Source organism: Mauremys mutica, chromosome 10, assembly GCF_020497125.1.
Source record: "Mauremys mutica isolate MM-2020 ecotype Southern chromosome 10, ASM2049712v1, whole genome shotgun sequence".
In the NCBI taxonomy this organism is placed as follows: Eukaryota; Metazoa; Chordata; order Testudines; family Geoemydidae; genus Mauremys; species Mauremys mutica.
Window position 1 is genome coordinate 83,052,598 of NC_059081.1, and position 17,489 is coordinate 83,070,086.

The window sequence follows — 17,489 nt, forward strand, 5'->3', positions numbered from 1 at the left end:
AGTCAGGACACATTTAAATACCTTACGCCCCTGTCCTGCAAACTCTTATGCATGTGCATAAACATTTGCTGGATCAGTGTTCACAGAGTGAGATTTTCTAAGATTCCTACGCGTGCATTTTCACTAGGAAAACAAGATGCTAACATTGGATTTATATGTGTTAGCTAACCAGAGGTAAAATCCCTGATGAAGACAAAGCGGGTTGTATTTTTAACAGGACTTAGCAGGTCATGGTGAAATTATTGAAACAGAACATTGATTGATTGACATGAACTGAAATAAAGTTCTGTTTTTCAGTTTGTGGAAGTTCAGGGGATTTTTTGACTTTTTGTCTTGATTTGAGCTGGGAAGAAAAGTTGAGCTCTTGAAAATACTTTTTAAAATTATTCATAGTTTTAATTGTAATGGGGGGAGGGAGGGTTAGCCAGTTGCATGTGAACAATAACTGACATACAGTCTGCTCAAATACATTTGGGAGAGGTCTCATGAAACTGCTGACAAGTCCGTAGTTCTTGAGACATTTTGAGGGGCAAGAAAAATGTTTCCCATCCAGTTCTACAATTGTGTATCGGTCGGCCCTCAAGCAGGTGAGTAACTTCCCTCCCATATACATTCTCAGGATTGGCCACATTGACAAATAGTCACTGGGAATTTGGGTTTTAATGGTTATAAAAATTGACCTTTCTCAATCTCATGTCTAGTGTCCTCAAATTATTGTCTGACACCACCACCACCCCCAATTTCCCTTGACTGTAGGGATTCAGATAAATATAAAATAGATAAACATATAAAAAGCTTAAAATAAACATTATCCATCAAGATTTAAAAAAATTGAATTCTGCCAAGCATAATAGCCATGTAAGTGATTAGAATGCTTAGAATAAAAATGGTCCTTTCACTAGGTCTGCACTCAAACAGAAGCTCAGTGTTGTGATATTTCTTTTTTACTCTGTTTTATCTTTCTTCTTTCCTTAGGGAAGATCCAGGCTGAAAAACGTAAGTTACATTCTTCTTAGTCATAGAATCTCAGGGTTGGAAGGGACCTCAGGAGGTATCTAGTATAATCTTCTGTGCTCATTTGTATCAGTTAGATTTGTTTTAATCTACTCACCAAGGGCTAGGTCCTAAAAGAGACTTAAGAATTGCAATTCCTAACTCCAGACAGAGAGCCCCCCACCTCACTATAGCCATAATGCTCACACCATGTCATGAAGGAACCCTGTCCTTTTTCCAGGTGGGTGGGTGCTGCCAGCCCAGTACAGGTGAAAGAGGGCTGCTCTGGGGCTGCAGGAAGTATAAATTCCCTCCAACTCTTCTGGTCAGCAGTCCTCTCCCCTTCAATTTGCTTCAGCCACTTGGAGCTCAGTGGTTAAAGCAGTCACCTGGGATGTGGGAGAGCTGTTTTCAAATCCCTGTTCTGCCTGATTAGGAGCGGGGACTTGAACTTGGGTCTGCCACACCCTAGGTGAGTGCCCTAGCAACTGGGTATTCTGGGATAGATGCACTGACACTCTCTTTCTCACTTTCATTCAATCTTCCTGATCTGGTGGCTCACAGCATTTGTGTGTGTAATGTGTGGTCTGGGCATGCCTACTGGATCAGGCCCCATAGGCTAGACAGGGGGATGCCTAGCCAGAGTATCTCCCCAAGCCTTAGATCTGAGCGCCTCTGTTGTGTGCATGCCCAAAGGCAGGTGCCTAGGGGATTTAGACACCTCTGGGGTTGGGGAGAAGGCAACTGGCAGCACATTCTCTGTGAGCTCTGGAACTAGCCCCCCTGCTTGGTCTGCAATCGTCTGTGTCACACTGCCTGATATGGGACACAGCAAGAACTCCAGTCTCAGGTCAGACTGCCAGAAAACAGGGCATGTGCCCCTCACTGGTGGTGAAAAGAACATACCAAGCCAGTAACACAGGGATGCTCCCGAATCGTTATTCTAGTTCTTATGAAGCCACACACGGTCCCCTCTAGCTCCTCATGCACCACCCAGACAAACCAGCCTTCTGTGATACGTGATTATTAAAACCAGAAATCACATCTATTAGGTTCTTCCAGATCTTCCCCCCCAGATCCCACCGATAGCCAATCCTTTAGTAACTAAAACCGAAAGCTTTATTCATAGTTTTCAAAAGGAAGAGAGTTGAGATTAAAACGAATCAGATACATTGCAGTTCGTTTCAGAGTCTGTAGGCCAGGATAATAGCAGTGATGTTGAATCTGCTAGCTTGCAATAAGCCTCTCTGGATCATCCCAAATACTGGGGTCCTCAGTCCATTGTTCAAAGCCCTTCTTTGTTAGAAACTGCAGCCCAGAAACAGGGGCGGCTCTAGGCATTTTGCCGCCCCAAGCACGCGCTTGGCGTGCTGGTGCCTGGAGCCGCCCCGTCCAGAAATGTGGAACAGGGAAGAGGCAAAGAAATTATGTCACTGTCTCCACTTCTATACCCTCAGCCTGTATGCATGGAAAGTTACTGGCACAAACATGGAGTCAGGGATCACGTGTCTTACGTGCCCCGCTGAGTCCCTGGGCCTCCACTGTGCACCATCCTCTGGAGATGCCCACTGAAAGAGTTGATTCTCCTTAATGACTCATCAACCACAGCTGGCTGGTCTTGATGTAAATCTGTCATGTGGGTGCCTCCACCCTGTTGGAATCCTCTGCTGCACTGCCTGGTGGCTAGACACACTGGATTTTTGACAACAATCCGTAACTCACTAACCCTTTCTTTTTGTCCCGTGACTGCAGATGTTAATGGGACACTACCTTGAATGGTCCCTTACAATATATGCTAATTAATCGGTTCCACCTTGCTTTTAGCTATGAGCTCAGAGTCCCTTTCCCAGACCTGAAGAAGAGGTCTGTGTGGCTCAAAATCCTGTCTCTCTCACCAACAGAGGTTGATCCAATAAAGGATATTACCTCACCCACCTTGTATCATGAATCCAAATGTAATTCATTCATAGATTTAAGCCTGGAAGGGACCATCAGATCATCTTGTCTGACCTCCTGCATAACACAAGCCAGAGTATTTCACCCAGTTACCCCGGTATTGAGTCCAATGCTCTGTGTTGGGCAGATCTTTCAGAAAGACATCCAGTCTTGGTCTGAAGACATCAGGAGATGGAGAATCCATCACTTCCCTGGATAGTTTGTTGCAGTGGTGGAAGTTCTAATTTGATTACTGGTTTTCTTAAAACTGTAAATCAAAATAAAATGGAAAACTCCTTAATATCTCTATTCAGTGAAAAAAATCTTAAGTAATGTCTTTATCCATTTGTTTTATTTTAGGGAAACTTCTTGAAAATATCAGTAAGTTTCATTCCCCTCCCCCAATATCACCTCTTATGTGAAGTTGTGCACTGTTAAGTTTTTTTTATTTAAAGAACAACATCAACTGGAAAACCACAGGTAACGTCAATAACTTATTAACAATAATCCCCATGCTATGTTATGGGAAGTCATAGTGCAACCAGGATTTTAAAATACTTTTAAGAACTGACCTTTCACTTACTCCTGTATAGCTCATACTCCCAATGAAAGTGAAGGGAGCAGGAGGCTCCCAAAGAGTGAAGGTTTACGAAAGACTAGTAAGCAATAATAGTACCTAGCTCTTATGTAAAGAGATTTCATCAGTAGATGTCAAAGCTCTTTAGTTCATGATCATGAAACTGAGGCACAGAAGGGACAACTAACATGCCCAGGTCTCCCAGCAGGCCGGTGGCAGAACCATGATTAGAACTCACGTCACCTGAATTCCAGTGCTGTGTCTCCTTCTCTAGTAATAATTAGTGACCAGGCCATTCCAACCGGTAACCCTTTGGAAGTAATGCTCCAGTCCTTCAGACACTTGTGTTCATGAGACATTTTTCTTACATGCCTAAGTGTTTTCAGGCCAGGGAAACCATAATGCACTTTTCACCTGCAGCCTGAGGCTGTGTCTCCGCCAGGAGCACTGTACTGGTATAGGAATTCCAGTGTATGGTAGTGGAAAGCATTCCTAGTGCAGATGGAGCTTGTGCCAGCAAAGCTGCGCTTTGAACTGATATAGTAAAGCCGCCCCCGCCCCCCTCGCCCCAAGCGAAACAAGCGACCCTGGTAATAGCGCTGTTTTGCCGTTATAAGTGGATCTCCACAGCACAGCCGGGTCAGTCAGGGCTCACACCTCCCCACACGGGCAGTGGGTATCATGGGCCGGGGAGACGTGGGTGCCTTCCCAAACAGGATGCAGGGCACCCCTCTCTGGAGCTGTCGGCTGGCTTGCTGCCTTTGGGCGCTCGGCCCATGGCCCTGCCCACACTCCACCCTGAGACCCCCACTCCTGCATTCCCCTCGACCCAGGCTGCTCCTCTTCCCGCCCTGCCTCTTACCCCATGGCCCACCACTCCTACGTCTCCGTCCCTTCCCCCGCACCCCCCACACCTGCCTCTCGCGCTTCTCCGCCCCTTTCTCCTGGGGGCCCCTCACCTGCCCTTTGTGACTCTTCACCACGGCCCCCACGGCCCCCACCTGCCTCTCATGCTTCTCTGTCCCTTCCCTGGCACCCCCACACTTCTGCACCCCTTTCCCCTGCACCCCCCACACCTGCCTCTCACATGTCTCTGCCCCTTCTCCTCCCCTTCCCCCTGAATCCCCCCCCGCCCGCCACCGTCTCGTGATTCTGCTCCCCAGAGAGGCACTGGTGACAGGACGGGGGCCCTTGGGGGTGGGGGCCACGGCACGGGTGGCAGAGCCCCTCAGGCGGAGGGTGTGGGTGGTGGGACCCCTTGGGGGAGGGGGCCGAGCAGGATCGGGGTTGGGGTGGAGTGGGGGGTGGGGTATAGGCAGGGCCTCACGGGGAGGAGGCTGAGCAGGGCTGGCCTCAGGTGGGGCAGGGATCGTGGCCACAGTCCAGGCACCGGTGGCCCCTCCCACACGTAGGGAGCTTCCAGTGCTCAGGCTTAGCCTCCCCAAATGTGGGAGTCACTTACCACCCCCACCTCCCCACACAGCTGCCAACCCCATGGGTGCTCCGGGGCTGGAGCACCCGTGGAAAAAACCAGTGGGTGCTCAGCACCCACCGGCAGCTCTGCCAGTCAGCTCCTCCCCTTCCCCCTAGTGCCTCCCACGTGCTGCAATCAGCTGTTCAGTGGCATGCAGGAGGTGCTGGGGTGGGGGTGGTGGAGCAGGGACGGGAAGAGGCGGGGGAGGGGGCAGAATGGGGTGGGAAGGGGTGGGGTGGGGGTGGGACGAGGCAGGGCAGGAGTGGGGATTTGGGGCTGGGGAGGGGAGCCTGGGACAGAGCAGGGGTCCAGCAACCCAGGGAATTTGGGAAGTCGGCGCCTCCGTCTCCCCCGCTCCTGGCTGACATCGCTATGCCAACAGGCGCCTGTGGTGTAGATCTGCTCTTCCTGTTCTACAAAGAAAATACGACCAGAGACCCTGACCCTGCAGACACCGATCTGCACTGCTGTGCATTGTCCCCTGGAAATCAACAGTAATTCCGGTGCCCAGGCTACGGAGACTTAGGCACACACTGAGCTTCCTTCTCAAGGTGTTGTCCCGTTGAAGTCGTGGCGCTCAGCGGGGTTACAGTAAACTGCCCGTTAGGGATTGGGGTCAAAGTAATCAATTAGAGGGCTTATAATGAACGCTGACCTTGAGAGCCATATGCAATGAAACAAAGCTCGGGATAGGCTTTCATTTACTTATCTAGTTCTTTCCCTTTGTTTTCAAGGTGAACTCCAAGAAGAAATTAGTAAGTTATGACCTCCTCTGATGCAATGGTTTGTGTGGAGTTGCATGCTAGGCTGTGTCTACTCTGGTGACTGAACAACAAAACTGTTGTCGTTCAGAGGTGTTAACCCTCTTTCCCCCCGAAAGACCAACGTTTTGCCACAACAAGTGCCAGTGTGAACAGCACGTTGTTGGCAGGAGAGAGCGAACACTGCTCATTGGGAGTGGAAATATTTTATCAGCCAAAGAGCTACCAAACAGCAGCTACGCTGCCCGACTTTTAGCGACAGGGCTTTGCCGACAGTCATGTCACTAAAAGCTGCGTAGTGTAGACAAAGCCCTAGTGAGCACTGTAGGCTTAATTCACCTGTAGGGATATGACAGGACACCCCAGGATCTGTGAATACATTTAAAGTCTGGGATTTTCAAAAGCACCTAAGGCAGTTAGGCACTCACTTGCCACTGAATGTCAGTGAAACTTGGGTCCCTTAAAACCTGGAAAATCCAAGCTCGGATCACAGCACCTAGCACAATGTTGAGAAGTTGAGTACACCAGATCCGGGCCTGCTAGGGACTCCATCACACCGGGGAAGCCTTCAGCTTGGGAGATCCAATTGCTTTTTAGTCTAGACATCAAAGGGGCCCACAGAGTAGCAGAAAATCCAGTCTTCTGCCTCAGCCACATCATTATTAATTATTGTTATAAAAATGCTGGAATGTGTTGCCCAAGGTGTAATCTTCGGCATAAGGTGTACGGCTGGGCTGGGGTGGGGGGGGGGGTTCTTCTCTTTTTTTGAGGGGGGGATTGTAAATTCACTGAAATATGTTTTTCAGGGCCCTGAAAGTATTTGCAAATTTGGGCTGAATTTACTCAATAATTTCAACGGAAAACACTTAAGAATTCAGAAATGGTAAAATGGTTTGTTTAAAAAATGTGAATTCAAATCAATGTTTCATTTCAAAAGTGTCAATCTGAATTGATATTTTGTTTCAAAATAGCCATTCAAATTGATATTCAAAACAGTTTGTTCAACCAAACTGTTTTGTTTTTTTCATTCCTCATTTCATGAAGGAAAAAACAACCTGAAACAACAAACGTTGGCGGGGGGGCGTCAATGGTCAATTTGGCCACTAAACAGAAAAATCAACAATTCACTGAGTTACACAGCTGCTAACAGCTCTTATTCTGTTAACAAGAAAAATAGAAAAACAAGCCATATCCTCAAATTGTTAGTAAAGTATTAGTGATTTTAAGGTCTAGTTTTTCATTCTTTCCACATGTATAACTCCCAGAGTAGTTAATAGGAGTTTGGAATGCACAAAAAAATGGAAAAAAATTCAGTAACAAGTGAGTAGACAAAAACATATTCCACCCATCAAAATCGTAATGCTTTTAAAATAATTTTAAGAGCCCGACCCTACACAGGATTACACATGTGAATAATGCTCTTCCTGTGCATAAAGATTTGCAAAATTGGGCATATCTAACACATTTCTGACATGTAACCTTAGGGGAAACATATACAATACTGGGAACATATACAATCATACGTGTGAATACTTTTGTGCTTATAATGAAAACTATCTGTCGGCACCTGGACAGGAGCAGGGCATTCTAGCTATTTGTATCTGTTTTGCTTTTTCTTCTTTCCTTAGGGAGATTGCAGGCAGAAATTGGTAAGTTAGCTTTTTCCTCATCTTCCCTTTTGTAAATAGTCACTGTAATGGAGTAGGGACTGTCTGTGTGGGGGATGGGAGAGCCAGGGAGGACTTTAGGTGAGGGACAGGACCTGAGCCTGTAACCTGAGCTAGGCAGGGGGGAGGGGAGGTCAACACCTTGGCCCGGGAAGCTAGACAAAGGCAGAGAGCGGCTGGAGAGGGTTGGGTCAGTTTCGGTTTGGGGCTGGGGGGTGCAGTGCAGGGAATCCCCAAGCTGGGAACTAAGCTCCCTGCACCCCCAGAAGGACCAGTTTGAGGGGTCCTGGCTGTGTCTCCAAGCTCTGCTGTAGCCTGTGTTCCTGTGTCCAATAAACCTTCCGTTTTACTGGCTGGCTGAGAGTCACTGCGAGTCCCAGGCAGAGGGGTGCAGAGCCGGACTCCCCCACACGCCGTGACAGTCATCTCACATTAAGAATTTTAACTCTGTTCTCCAGCGCAGTCCCCCTCCCTCCCCAAGGTTCACTATGCACTAAGGTCACCAAAAGGCAATGGAAGAAACATGAAAGGGAACAGAAATAAAGTTTCCAACAGAAACTCTGATGCTGTTTTATTGTTCGCTGTAGCATCCAAGTGATTATAGGCCGAGGCCCCAATTCAGCATAGCACCTAAGCAAGTGTTTAACTTTAGTCTTGAAACACATGCTTAAGTGTGTTTAAGCTTACCAAACTGCTCAAGACAGTTAAGACCAAAGCAGATTGTGAAGAACTTCCAAAAGATCTCACAAAACTAAGTGATTGGGCAACAAAGTGGCAAATGAAATTTAATGTGGAGAAATGTAAAGTAATGCACATTGGAAAAAACAACCCCAACTATACATACAACATGATGGGGGCTAATTTAGCTACAACGAGTCAGGAAAAAGATCTTGGAGTCATCGTGGACAGTTCTCTGAAGATGTCCACGCAGTGTGCAGAGGCGGTCAAAAAAGCAAACAGGATGTTAGGAATCATTAAAAAGGGGATAGAGAATAAGACTGAGAATATATTATTGCCCTTATATAAATCCATGGTACGCCCACATCTCGAATACTGCGTACCGATGTGGTCGCCTCATCTCAAAAAAGATATTCTAGCACTGGAAAAGGTTCAGAGAAGGGCAACTAAAATGATTAGGGGTTTGGAGAGGGGCCCATACGAGGAAAGATTAAAGAGGCTAGGACTCTTCAGCTTGGAAAAGAGGAGACTAAGGGGGGATATGATAGAGGTCTATAAAATCATGAGTGATGTGGAGAAAGTGGATAAGGAAAAGTTATTTACTTATTCCCATAATACAAGAACTAGGGGTCACCAAATGAAATTAATAGGCAGCAGGTTTAAAACAAATAAAAGGAAGTTCTTCTTCACGCAGCGCACAGTCAACTTGTGGAACTCCTTACCTAAGGAGGTTGTGAAGGCTAGGACTATAACAATGTTTAAAAGGGGACTGGATAAATTAATGGTGGCTAAGTCCATAAATGGCTATTAGCCAGGATGGGTAAGAATGGTGTCCCTAGCCTCTGTTCGTCAGAGGATGGAGGTGGATGGCAGGAGAGAGATCACTTGATCATTTCCTGTTAGGTTCACTCCCTCTGGGACAGCTGGCATTGGCCACTGTCAGTAGACAGGATACTGGGCTAGATGGACCTTTGGTCTGACCCAGTACGGCCGTTCTTATGTTCTTATGTAAGTGCTTTCCTGAATTGGGCCGTAACGTAATCAAGTTGTGGCATACAAGGGACAGTCTAAACCGATTAGACTGGCATTATCAAAAGCACCCGGGACTGGCCTAAATTTGCTCTTACTGAAGTCAGTGGTGAAACTCCCATTAACTTCAGTGGGAACAGAGCTAGGAAAATACTGCCAGTAATCTTTATAGTAAAAGCAACAGCGCTAATAAAGACCCAGAGAATTGTAGAAATGCAGAACTGGAAGGGACCTCAAGAGGTCTTCTAGTCCTGCCACTTCCCCCCATCCTGCCTTGGTACATGTGGGTGAAGCATACCTAGACCGTCCCTGACAGTGTTTGTCTGACCTGTTCTTAAAAACCTCCAGTGATGGAGATTTCACAACCTCCCTAGCTAGAGAAGCAAATAAATATTGAAGGCTCAAGTCATATCAACAAACTATTTGCATTTTAGGATTTGATCCTGCTGTCTTTGCACTCTCAATTACCAGTGAAGCCAACAGGAGATTAGGGTCTGTGAAGCAGGATTGGCCTGAATCCTACAAATAATTCAGAGCTGTCAACCTTTGAAAGGATTGATCTGTATGTGTAGTGAATCCATAAGGGTAATGCAACATGAAAGAAAATGTTAGTACTGATGATCTTGATACTGGGAATTAATTTAAAAGTGAAAAAAAATCCTTGAAAATTTTATTCACTTAAAGTTCGTAAATAATTTAAATGAAAATATTAAATGAATGATATAATTTGTATTTGTTTTTGTTTTATTTTAGGGAAACACCTTGACAATATCAGTAAGTTCTGTTTTTTCTTCTAATGAAACATCTTACATGAAGTTTTAGGCAGTAAAGAAAAATCCCATGTAATAACAATTGAACCCAGATATAGCAAAGACTTAAGCCAATATGTAACTTTACGCAATTCAGTGGGACTACTGCACATGAATAAGTGTTTGCAGGATCAGGCCTATATCTGGATGCACTCGGATAAAATATTACAAGCGTCTAATTATTTATGTGGATTTCTTTCTCTCTCTTTTTAGGTGAACTCCATGAAGAAATTAGTAAGTTATATTTCTCCCAGTTGAAACTTTTTTTGGAGGGTGTTACTTTCCATTATAACATAATTTTATTTTTCTACCCTCAAAACTCCTGCAGCTTTAGATTAGACATACAGAGAATGATTTGACGTAAAGAGGCAATGTGAGAAAATGTTTAAGTGACTAGAAGTCAGGGGTACTGACTCAGAATGCTGACTGAGAGTTGCAGCAGCACCTGGGCAGAGAAGTTGGAGAGGAATCAGTAATGGCTCCCTGGCCAGTTCTACACAGACCCCAGTCTTACTGAAGAGTAGAGTAGAGGGGTGGAATTTTTCAACCAATTTTATTTTTAGGGGGGGGGAAAAGGAAATTCAGTGACATTAAAATGTTTTGAGAATTCATGTTGAATTTGCCAAATTGTTTGGGTGTAAAAAATCTGAAGAAATTGAAACGTTTTGTTTTCACATTTTCAAAATGTAACATTGAGTTTTTGATTCAAAGTGACTTTTTGTTTTGAAAATGCCTTTATTTTTTTTAAGAAGATGCTTGAAATCAGAACAAGACATTTCATTTCAGGTCAAACAAAATATTTTGGTCAACCTGGAACTAATTTTTTACAGACCTTTTTATTCACTGAGAGTAACTAAATAAAAAAACTTTGTGGTTCAACCTGAAATGCACCACTCCCCGTCAATTATTTGGAATTGCTGAGATCTGAAAAACATGTTATTCACCCAGCTTTAGATTACAGCAGCCTTTGAGCTATTCTAATCCATACCACCTGGCTGCAGCTACCATAAATCTTGTCCACCAGCCAGAGGTTACCAGCAGGCACTGCTTTCTAGCCACACCCACTCCTTATTTGTTGCATGGTCCCATTGCGGTGGGCTGCAGAGTGGTTGTGCAGAAGCTGGCCATGCTAGTTCAAATCCTGCTAGGGACTTGCCTGTGCTGGGGAAGACATCAGCTGCTTCCTGGCTCTTTTGAACAACTCACATGACATGAAGGCTCTAGACTGCATGACAAATGTCTCCCCTACCTCAGCCATATCAGCATTAGCCTCCAGATGCTATGATATTGTTATTTGGAGTACTGTGTCCAGTTTTGCCCTGACCCACTATAGAAAGGATGTGGACAAATTGGAGAGAGTCCAGCGGAGGGCAACAAAAATGATCGAGGGCTGGGGCAATTGATCTATGAGGAGATGCTGAGGGAACTGGGCTTGTTTAGTCTGCAGAAGAGAAGAGTGAGGTGGGATTTGATACCAGCCTTCAAGTACCTGAAGCAGGGTTCCAAAGGGGATGGAGCTCGGCTATTCTCAGTGGTAGCAGAAGTGGCTACAACTTGGAAGAGAGAGAGGCAACACTGGAGCCAGAAGGAGGGGAAAGGGTATAATGGAGAGATGTCCCAGTTTAGAAGAAAGTTAAACCAATCCATATGAAGGATAAGGAAAGTAGACTGAGTTATAGAACCGAATGAATATTAACTGTTCAAGTGGTGTTAGCGGTTACCATTCTAGGGCCTACTCTTGCAATCTCTGCACACTGCAGACTCCCAGAAGCAGAACGGGGCCCCACTTCTAGAAACAGTTCAAACCTGTAAACCTTTGCATTTTTGTTTTCACTTGTAGCCAGAAAATCCACAATATGGACAGAAATGTAATTAACGATTATCTAGACAATATAAAATGAGAATATAAATCTTTGTTCATTGAAAAAACTCTTAAATAGTTTGTATTTATTTCTGTTTTGCTTTATTTTAGGGGCACATCTTGAAAATATTAGTAAGTTCAATTTTTATCCCAATCTAACCTCTCCGTTGAAGTTGTACACAGTTAAATTGTTGTTGTTTTTAATTAAAGGAATAATGTCAATTTGAAAATCAAATGCACGAACTTTGGCCACTATTCAGAAGGCACAGCAGCTCGGTCATTTGCAGGATTGGGGTCTTTGTAACAAACCGTTGTCTATAAAATGGTATGTCCGAATAAAAACAGACTTTGATAATAATGTTACGGTCTGTCCTTTCATTCCTTGCACACATGCCACTCCCAGGGCAATCAAAGGGTGATGGGCCGGGAGGAACAGTAATCAAAGTATTCTGAACTTTGATTTTTCATCATCATCATCGTCATTTTTATTTCCAATGACCAAAAAGGGGCAGGGAAAATGTCAATCAAATTGTCACATGCCCTCCCCCCGCCCAACACAAACTATTTTCTCACCAGCTCTAACAATTAATAATCAGACCTAAAGACACCTTGCTCTGCAAAACTGCAAATCTTAAAAAAATTATATTGGAGCCCTGAGCCGACACATTCTTAAACTTATGCTTCATTTTCAGCACACAGATGGTCTTGCTGAAGTCAGTGGGAGTACTCGCATGCTTAACATTGCGTACGAGCATCACTCTTTGTGTCACCAGTGCCTTTGAGTCCAAGCCTGCAAGTGTTTACATGCATGAGTAACTTTATTCATGGGCCTGAGTGTTGGTCAGATTGGGTGTTTATAATGCATTTTTGACCTGTAATCTTAGCTCCTGATCCTGAGTTTAGAGCCATGAGAGTGAACTGTTGAATTCAGCCCCACTGATTTCAGTGTAGATTCAGGCCTTTAGAATACCACCAGGAAGGTACATGTTAATAGTAATGAATAGCCATGATCCTTCTGCATTATACAACCCACTGGTGAATGTGTTACAGGCCTGCCTGCATGCTGCTCTACATACAATATGAGTCTGCTACAGACCCTTGCTAAATCTACAGCAATTTGGTCTTTTTTTTTTTAGCTCTGGAAGTCCCCACTTAAATCCCTGGTGAATCAGCCAAGATGGTGGCCATCACACTTGCATATGGTTAATTTTAAGTATGTGATTACTTCCACTGAAATAAATCAAGGCCTATGTACGTGAGCTGAATGACTATAATGAAAAATACATTTCCGTATATGCTAAGAGAATTTTTAATTGCCTTTTCCTTTTCTTTTTATTTAAGGTGAACTGAATGAAAAAATTAGTAAGTTATATTTTCTCATTTCTCTGTGGATTGCATCTTCTCATGATATTGTCCAGCTACTTTTCTCCCCAGACAGGAACTGCAGGCTGAATTCAAACACACAACAAATGATTTGTCACCAAGAAAGATTGTGAGATAGTGATTAAAACTGAGAGTATTGAATAGATATGCTGGTCCACATTCTCAGCCACCTAATGAAACAGCGTGACAGACGTTCTGAGTTTTGACAAGCTCTAGTCTGGGGTATTGTAGTACTTCCTATGGAATCACAGAGATGTGTTGGAACACTGCGAGTAACAACTCCAACACACACACGCAGGCCTTGACTTTGTACTAGAGTCCCAGATCAGCTACAACAATATAGTAACATACAAAACAACAATTTAACAGTGTCAAGTATCAGAGGGGTAGCCGTGTTACTGTTAAATTGCTTTAACAATTTAACAGTAAGATAAAGATACAAGACTATCTGTTGGTAAGGAGTTTGTCTACAGTGATCATCACATTACATAAATTCACTGCCTACAACCCCGTCCCACCCTGTGTAGTGGTTGTGTATAGGATGTGGCCTTTAACCCCATGTAGGGCTAGAATAATTGATACTGGAAGATTTCAGAGGTGCCTTATCCATGGTTTGGAAGGGAATCGTTCCCCAAAGACTGATTAAAAAGTCTTGGCATGAGATGGTTTTGATGAAGGGGTTGGGCTTAATTTAATCTTGGGAGAAAAGCTCTTCCATAACATCTTTATTTCTGATTTTTTAATTATTATTACTATTATTATTATTTAGGTGGACTTCAAAGAGAACTTGGTAAGCGTTTCCCTCCCCCTCCCTTTTTCTGTAATGCATCCTGTTTTATTAATCAGATTCAGCTTAACAATGAACTTATTCACATGAGTGCTCACCTTTGTTTGATTTGCTTGGTTTCAGAATGGAGAAAAGCCCTAGTTTGTCCAAGTAAGTAAAGTTTGTATTTAGCTAATGTCCAAATTTCACTTTCTGGAGAGATCCTTGCTCCCTTTCTTTGTAGAAATAGTTTAAAACAACACAAAACACAGGGAGGGAGAGGAATTATTTAAGCTTAGTACCAATGTGGACACAAGAACAAATGGATATAAACTGGACACTAGGAAGTTTAGACTTGAAATTAGATGAAGGTTTCTAACCATTAGAGGAGTGAAGTTCTGGAACAGCCTTCCAAGGGCAGTAGTGGGGGCAAAAGACATATCTGGCTTCAAGACTAAGCTTGATAAGTTTATGGAGGGGATGGTATGATGGGATAGCCTAATTTTGGCAATTAATTGATCTTTGGGATTATTAGCAGGTAAATATGCCCAGTGGTCTGTGATGGGATGTTAGATGGGATGGGATCTGAGTTACTACAGAGAATTCTTTCCTGGGTGCTGGCTGGTGAGTCTTGCCCACATGCTCAGGTTTTAACTGATCGCCATATTTAGGGTCAGGAAGGAATTTTCCTTCAGGGAAGGTTAACAGAAGCCCTGGAGGTTTTTCACCTTCCTCTGCAGAGTGGGGCACGAGTCACTTGCTGGAGGATTCTCTGCACCTTGAGGTCTTCAAACCACGATTTGAGGACTTCAATAACTCAGACATAGGTTAGGGGTTTGTTACAGGAGTGGGTGGGTGAGGTTCTGTGGCCTGCATTGGGCAGGAGGTCAGACTAGATGATCATAATGGTCCCTTCTGACCTTAAGTCTATGAGTCTATGAACCTTGGAGCGCCTCCCCATTCAGAGCTGGGTAAATCCTGGAGGAAGGACCCGGGGCAGATTGAACCTTCCCCCAGAGATGAGCTCTGCCCAGGGGTGGTGGATTCCTCTTCCTAAAACTGGGGGGAGGGAGGAAGGGGGGCATGAGGTCCCCCCTGCTCCATGGCCCTGCCCCTTCTCTTCCTCCGGAGGTCCCGCCCCCTTGGCCAAGCCAGAAGCTGGAACCCATTCTGCCTGGGATGGGGGAGGGGTGAGCGCAGCCCCTGGCTAGGGTGACCAGACAGCAAATGTGAAAAATCGGGACAGGGGTGGGGGGTAATAGAAGCCTGTATTAAAAAAAGACCCAAAAATCGAGACGGTCCCTATAAAATCAGGACATCTGGTCACCCTCCCCCTGGCCCATGTCCTCATCCCCTGGGTCCCCACCAGGGCAGGTGGAGGGTCTGCAGCTCCCCACGGCTGCCCAGAGCTGCACAGGTTCCCCGGTCAGGCTCCAGCTTCTGGGCCTTTGGGGGAGGAGAAGGGGCAGGGGGCAAGGCCCGTGGGGAGTGGGAGGGCCAGTCCCTCATTCCTGTACCTCTGGCTCTGCCTTTAGCATCATGATTCTCTCTTTCCACTGCAGCGAATGTGACCCTGGATCCAAACACAGCAAATGCCCAGCTCATCGTGTCTGAGGATCGGAAAAGCGTGAGGCGTGGAATTGCACGGCAGGAGGTGCCGGACAACCCAGAGCGATTCCATTCTTTCTGTTTGCTGGGCTGTGAGAGGTTCAGCTCAGGGAGACATTACTGGGAGGTGGAGGTGGGAGATGGAGGGTTTTGGGCTGTGGGTGTTGCCAGAGAGTCTATGAGGAGGAAGGGAGGGATCAGATTTAACCCTGAGCAGGGGATCTGGGCTGTAGAGCGGTGTGGGGATCAGTACCGGGCTCTCACCTCCCCGGAAACTCCCATGCCCCTGAGTGAGAGACCTAAGAAGATTGGGGTTTATCTGGACTATGAAGCGGAGTGGGTGGCATTTTATGATACTGGTAATGAGACCCTGATCTTTTCTTTCATGTCAGCGTCTTTCACGGGGGAGACAATCCTTCCCTTCTTCTGGGTGGGGATTGGAGTCCTGCTCAGAGTCTGCTCCTGAGGCCTGGAGATGGGGAGGTAGCAATATCCCACTGGGGTTCACTCTGGTTGTGGACCAGAAATGGACTGAACTAGTTGTTGTCCTGGGGACAGCTCAGATGGTGTAAAACAAACCGCCGTGGTTCTAGAGAGGGGGATTGGGGAGACAGAGAAGATGTCATGGGGGGTTGTAGGGAGCATAGGCACCGACTCTGTGGGTGCCGCAGGGCTTGAGCACCCACAGGGAAAAATTAGTGGGTGCTCTGCACCCACCGGAAGCCAAGCTCCCTTCACCCCCCACCCAACTCACCTCCTCCTCCTGCCCTGAGCACGCCGCGTCCCCACTCATCCGCCTACCTCCCAGTGCTTCCCGCCGCCACACAGCTGTAGCAAGCTCCGGGAGGGAGGGGGAGGAGGCAGGAGCGGGGCGGGGACGGAGATTTGGGGAAGGAGTTGGACGAGGGGCAGGGGTGGAGTTGGGCCGGGGCCGGGGCCGAGGGGGGTTGAGCACCCACTGGCGCCAGTAGAAGGTGGTGCCTATGGTAGGGAGAGGAGACGCTGAAGACTGGAAAGGGAACGTGAGGCTTTACTGGGGAGGGAGATGCTGGAAGGAAATGGAGGGTGAAAGACAGGGAAAGGGGGTAAGGAAAGTAGAGAGAGAGGGAATAGAACTGTTCAGTATTATGGAAAGTGATTGTGTTTTCTTAACTCAGTCCCTTTGTTCATGAAAAAAACTAGTTTCGGGCCTTAAATTATTCTTGCAGATTTTGGACACTCTCTTCTCAGTGTTCTGATTATTACACTATCATTGAATTGTTTGGAGTTCTCACATTGCCTGACTGGAAATATAGCCTGTATTTGAAAGGCTGTTCTTTCTGCTTGGTATTTTCTTTTCTCTTTCTTTCTTTCAAACGGTTTGTTTGTTGTTTAAAGGAGCAGCACCTTTCCCTGCATGAGCTCCGGCCTGTGTGCTGGGCATCCCAGGCCTGCAGGATGATGGGATCTCACCAGTCTGTGCTTGTGGCCCTGTGCCAGTCTACCTAGGGAATACCAGCAGCTCTGCCAGTTCTACTGAGCAGCATAGGCCAGTGTGAGTCTGCCATGCCAGGGTCCTCCTTCTCCTCCTGCTCCATCATACAGTCCATCAGGGACCTTTGGTGGGGCAGAAAATTCCTCTCAAATGCACCCCAAACTCCGTACCCCTTCCCACCCCCAAACTCTCTCCCAGAGCCTGCACCCCATTCCCCTGCCCCAGCCTAGGGCCTGCACCCCAAACTCCGTACCCCTTCTGTCATAGGTTTATTCCCCACAAGATGGGGACCTGCATAGGCTCCTCTAAACTAAAATCCTAGCTTAGATCTGGTAAAAGCTGCCACCAACTAGAAATTCCAGTGTCTAGCACACTCCCTGTTCCCTCAAACTTTCCCTGGGGAACACAGATCCCAACTTCCTTGGATCTTAACACAAAGGGAAATAACCTATTTCACCCACCTCCTTCCCCCCT

General features: G+C 46.0%; 1 protein-coding gene across 2 annotated transcripts in view; it reads left to right on the forward strand.

The window, feature by feature from the left end:
• Positions 1-16,835, forward strand: part of LOC123378587 (butyrophilin subfamily 1 member A1-like) — a 34,768-nt gene extending 17,933 nt beyond the window's left edge. For both annotated transcript variants that reach the window (XM_045032599.1, XM_045032600.1), the window contains 11 exons: positions 976-996; positions 3,289-3,309; positions 5,714-5,734; positions 7,369-7,389; positions 9,868-9,888; positions 10,137-10,157; positions 11,896-11,916; positions 13,126-13,146; positions 13,937-13,957; positions 14,078-14,104; positions 15,496-16,835. In XM_045032599.1, the coding sequence (XP_044888534.1) occupies positions 976-996; positions 3,289-3,309; positions 5,714-5,734; positions 7,369-7,389; positions 9,868-9,888; positions 10,137-10,157; positions 11,896-11,916; positions 13,126-13,146; positions 13,937-13,957; positions 14,078-14,104; positions 15,496-16,007 (728 nt within the window). In that variant the 3' untranslated portion in view covers positions 16,008-16,835. The remainder of the gene's footprint in view (positions 1-975; positions 997-3,288; positions 3,310-5,713; positions 5,735-7,368; positions 7,390-9,867; positions 9,889-10,136; positions 10,158-11,895; positions 11,917-13,125; positions 13,147-13,936; positions 13,958-14,077; positions 14,105-15,495) is intronic.
• Positions 16,836-17,489: the final 654 nt, after the last annotated feature.